The 5,250-nt window shown below is 32.8% G+C and overlaps 1 protein-coding gene across 1 annotated transcript; it reads right to left on the reverse strand.

Annotated features, from left to right (window-relative positions):
* Positions 1–237: 237 nt before the first annotated feature.
* LOC132720571 (uncharacterized) lies at positions 238–5,023 on the reverse strand. Its single transcript, XM_060704732.1, has 3 exons — positions 4,795–5,023; positions 1,521–1,973; positions 238–1,213 (listed from the first exon to the last, which is right to left on the reverse strand). Exons 2-3 carry the CDS (start codon positions 1,957–1,959, stop codon positions 1,092–1,094), a joined length of 561 nt encoding a protein of 186 aa, XP_060560715.1. The 5' UTR covers positions 1,960–1,973; positions 4,795–5,023; the 3' UTR covers positions 238–1,091.
* Positions 5,024–5,250: the final 227 nt, after the last annotated feature.

Here is a 5,250-nt window from a genome sequence, read left to right on the forward strand (position 1 = left end):
AAAATGTTAAGTCATGTACTTTAAATTGTAAATCTTGTGTGTGGGTATAGGGAATCAATATGAAATAAAGTATGATAAAACTAGTATGCTACTGAAATATGCAGGAGATAGATCGCCGTGTTTCAAAGCCAGTCACATTTACACTTGAGCTAGATTCGACCGATGAAGGTATGGAATTCCATATGATCATTGTGCGTTGTACTGTCATATATAATATAGTTTAACCAGCAAACGTTCTGGCCTAACACTTAACATGGTGTGGTTGATTGCGAATATAAGCAATAAAAGGACATATCACGAGCCAGAGAAATAACGAACTCGAAGTTCTCATGACTTTTTACAATATTTACAGACACTAGGCATACAATAAATGAGGCATTCAGATGGATGAGAAAATCCATACCATACATGTGATGTAAAGATGGATACACAACACAAAAACACTTTTCATTAATTTAAATGACCACATGAGAGAAATTTTGAAATTATGTCTATGGATATCAAAACATTTTTATGAGAAATTAATATACCAACACAAGTGTATAATTATGATTTGCAGTCACTCTAAAAAGAATTAAACACACACGCAAACACACACAGACACACACACACACGTTGATTTCACCTTGTCAAAGGTTTTATAGCATACATTTTATCATTAAATGGAATAAGTCATTATACACAGATCAAAATACAATACAGTTATGTTGTTTTAACATCATTTTTCAACCATTAAAATAATCAAACAAATGACAATGATTTATCAACAAAAAAGCATGTATAGGTGACGAATATAAAATAAGCATTAACCTGGTGCCTTAAATGTTCATCTAAAAATGATAGAGAGAATTTTATTTAGAAATATTATGGTTACTTGATAAAACTTTGCGTTACACAAAATGACACCTTAAATAACCCTTAATATGACAGTGTGATAATAACTATTTTAAAATAAAAATCAAGGTTACATACACAAATGTCCCCTAATAAAATGTTTGATTATAGATAGGTTAATTTCCATTTATGGAAATAGGACATTTTGTAACGAGAAGAGAACCATCTTCTTTGAGAAAATCTTTAACAAATAGACGCTATTTAAGCCAATACAATTTCGGATCATTAATTCGTTCGGTTGGAGAAGGTGCACGCATACTATCAAGTTGTTTAGGGTGATATGACACCACCTCCGTCAATGTGTCAGAACAACGGTTATCTGAAGGAGAAAAATGTTTCATATGTATTCAACATAAATAGCATATTTATTTGTTACGTTGGTCAACAATGTAAGTAATAACTTCATTTAATTACAACATGATTTGTGTTGCACTTAAAGAAAATGTGTGGCTTATTCTTGTTTTTAAACCATGACTGTGCTTTCGTTCAACTAATTGATAATATATAAATTATTTATACCAAAATCAATATATTTCCATATCAGAAATGAAACGAATTCAGAAATTTATCAGTTTAGATTTGGTCATTATTTAATAAGCATTTAATAAGATGAGTTACAACAGTACCTGTTACGGCAGGTTTTTTCCACATTTTGAATGTTACCACTGCGAGTATTGCTATTAAAAGTAGACCTACAAATGTAACTGTTACTCCAACTATGATTGTGGTATTGTCACGTGCCTGCGTTGACATATCTAGTCCTAAATCTACAATTGTATCATCGTCCTCCTCATTAACTGCATAACCTTGTTCGCCAGATACACGATAATCTCTTGCAACAACAATAGAAACTATATTTGAGACGGGCCCTTTATTACCAGCATCGTCAACAGCTACGACTGCAAAAAACATTGTTTCAACAAACGATTCTTCTGCATTTACAACAAGTTTCAACGCTTCTGTCGTTCCAACAACTTGTGGGTAGATAGAGGAATTTGTCATATTAAGGTGATCTGCTAACTCAAAATTGTCACGCAAGGTTTCAATATTGCTAGATATCCTCATTTCGTATGCCGAGGCTGTAAACAAAATGATGTCTGCAAATTACAATATCGAGAATTAAGAGAAAAATTAACAAGAAAAGCATTGATGCAAAGCATCAAAGGGCGACGCCAAAAGAATTTGATCCAGATTTGCACCTAAATACTTAACAAAAGATGTGAACTTTATAGCAGTACCATTACATGTGACCTGGAGGCAAGGGCCAGTTTAAGTTGAAACTTAAACCAAAAAAGAATAGACTCTGTCTTGCCAAGATGCAAAGACAATTTATAGTCAATTAAGCAATCTTATAAGACTCATGCTATAAGAAAGAATTTATTCAGATTTATTTTACGAGACACAAGGATTCCTGAGTCATCAGCATATAATCACAGGCACGAGTATCGGACCTGGGAAGAAAAAATATGACCAGATGACCAGATTGGTAAAAAAACTGTGTTTATAAAAACCCCAAAAAAATGTAAATAATGATCCCCTTTAGAAATATACTATCAACTTGAAGTATATTTTTAAAGGGGGTCATTATTTACATTTTATTTTGGTTGTTGACATTTTTAAGATGAACACAGGTTTTTTTAATCAATCAATGCTGGCCATATATTTTTTCCCAGGTCTGATACTCGTGCCTGTGCATATAATAATAAAAGCTTATTGCTTAGGGTTGAAGACATGTCATTGACATATATTAGACATAAAAGAAGACCTAAAATGAAGATCAGGGGGACACCCATAGGTACTCAGAGCAGTAGTAGAATGAGTACCAGCCACATCCACCCAGCTGCGGTCTATCAGAGATAAGACTTAAACCATGTAAGAATGTCATTATATATGGCAGATGCTTGAAGTTTCATGAAGAAGATGAATAAGAAACTTCTTCATGTGCATATAGTGTGTTCAACTGTATCAAATGCCCTTTGTAGATCTAAAAGTATCATGCAATACTGCCTTTGTCCATTTCAAATAATGCAATCTGTTAAATGAATCAAACATGTGTCAATTGAAAAATCACTTCTAAAACCTGACTGAAACTGCCTGACCATGGCTCGAACCCATGACTTTCCAGAAGACCAACTGAGCTATCCGGCCGGCTACACAATTTTTCTCTTTTAATAATGAAACAGTTCTAAACCACAACATATTTCCCCACAATATCGATTTGTGTCCGTGAATTTCTTATGTTACAGAGCATAGGAAAATTGAACTCATGCTTATATGCAGTCACAGGATGAGAAAAACTTTGAGCTTGACCAGAACTCAAAACCTGTGACCAACATAAGAAATTTTATGAAAGGCTGATTTGAAATTTTGCATCAAGGGCACCGGGCAAAAACCTGAAAATGCAACAAACCAACCACTTTGTGGTAGATTGTATTTTCATGTTTTCATCTGGCGCCCGGTTACTTTTTGTACTATGTTGGTTTTCATGTGGCACAAATCACCCACTATAAATTTAGTGCTCAAATTTATTCAAGGGCAAGTAACAATCTATTCTATGTACAGTCTGTTGTCGGGTTGACTCAGGAGACCTTGAGGTTGAGACCGGTGTCCCTTCATTACAAATAGAAAAAAATAGAATAACTATTCAGAATATGATTTTTGAGACTTTATTAATTATATTGCTTGATCCAAGTTTAAGGACATTTTCAATCAATACATGTTTTATCATTTATAACTTTAAATGAAAGTCTCATCCCTTTAATAATAATGACATAACTGTATCTCTTTAAATGCAGAAAAATTTTAAGTCTCAACATATCAATATACTACTGTCTAAGATATACATGTATGCACACACATTAATAATTCCAAGTTTAATATTAAATAAATATGAAATCCTAACATTGACATTAACATGCTTTTGATGACCTTACAACTGGTGAATTATATACAATAAAAATAGTATTATAAGTAATACCTAAGATAGACAGAAAAGAACAAATAATTTAGTAAACATGAGTTACTTCCCCTTAAAATAGGGAAAAGAACACCCTAAACAGCAAAATTATGAAATGCTGCATGCTCAGTTTAATTAAGCCATGCAAATAATGGTAAAGTATTCATAAAAAAATAGATGGCCATGTGACAGCAGTAATTGCAGAAAATCAGATAGCTTTCAACATCCGGATACTGGTACACTTTGTGAAAACAACCATTCTGCGCAACAGATAAATGTAATAAGGATAAAAATCAATAGGATAATCGTTTACAACAGTTCCATTACCTTTCCTTATACTCAATTGCAGGTGAACTTTCTTCTTGTACGAAAATTTTGAAAATGTATAAATGAACTGATACGGCCTCAAACTAGACCACAACGATATTCGAAATCCGGGTTTTAGTATTGTCAATAAAACTATGGGACAAGCTGTTAAACTTAACCTGCAACTTCGTGAAAATAATATCGCAATGCACATGCTTTTTACATAAAGTTATTGAATACAAATATAACAACACATTTGTTTACTTGATTTTTACGAATCAAAATAAAACTAATTAACACAACATGAAATTAACTGCTAATAATAACAGCTCCTTCCATAGGCAAAAATAAAAAGCATTCCATTATAGACGACGCCGCTCACCGGCGTCGCCAATAAACTGCGAATGAAACAGTAATGTTTTTATTGTTAAATGTCTAACCGTACAATATGACAGTTTAAACTTGTTGGATATGTTTTGAGCGATTTTCTTAATGAGTTGGCGTCTAAATCAAGAAATGTCAAAGGTAATTTCTATATCTAATTATTTACTTCCATGTTCAGTCGTTAATCTAACGTTTTTGTGAACCTTTGAGTATCAAAAGAAAAAAGAATATGTGATAATGTAATGTATATATACCTCGACCCTGATTTTTATCATCCCCGGTTGCCGTCCAAGTAAGCGTCAAATTTCTGTTTTCCCCACTTTCTGTTGTTTCGGACTCAATATTATTTATCCCTACATCTGTTATTCTTCCAGGAGATATAGTGTCAACTGATTCATCATAAATGTAATTTGACACATAGAGTTCCTCTGTTACTACATTCCGCTGGAAGGAATCCGGAATTCTTTCTTCTATTTCCTCTTCTTAAATGGGCAATTGAATAAGCAATATAAGTTACATATATCATTTGAAGTTTGATTAACTAAAGAATTGTATGCTTCCTCTGTTTTACATTTTAAAAACCATCTTGTATTAATGGAATAATCATATATAGCTTTGATATTTATATTACTACACGGGCGTCATTCTTTTATAATGTCCCAAGGGTATGCTTAATATCGTACAATGCTTTTGATACAGAACACGTCAGC

This window comes from Ruditapes philippinarum, unplaced genomic scaffold, assembly GCF_026571515.1.
Source record: "Ruditapes philippinarum isolate M1 unplaced genomic scaffold, ASM2657151v2 ctg19547_1_1_1_1, whole genome shotgun sequence".
Lineage (NCBI taxonomy): Eukaryota > Metazoa > Mollusca > Bivalvia > Venerida > Veneridae > Ruditapes > Ruditapes philippinarum.

Excerpts from the sequence above, each read along its gene's own strand:
- LOC132720571 (XM_060704732.1), bottom strand. The coding sequence starts at position 1,959 with ATGAGGATATCTAGCAATATTGAAACCTTGCGTGACAATTTTGAGTTA. Across the intron at positions 1,214-1,520 it reads GAAAAAACCTGCCGTAACAG|ATAACCGTTGTTCTGACACA; the intron begins GTACTGTTGTAA and ends TTTCTCCTTCAG.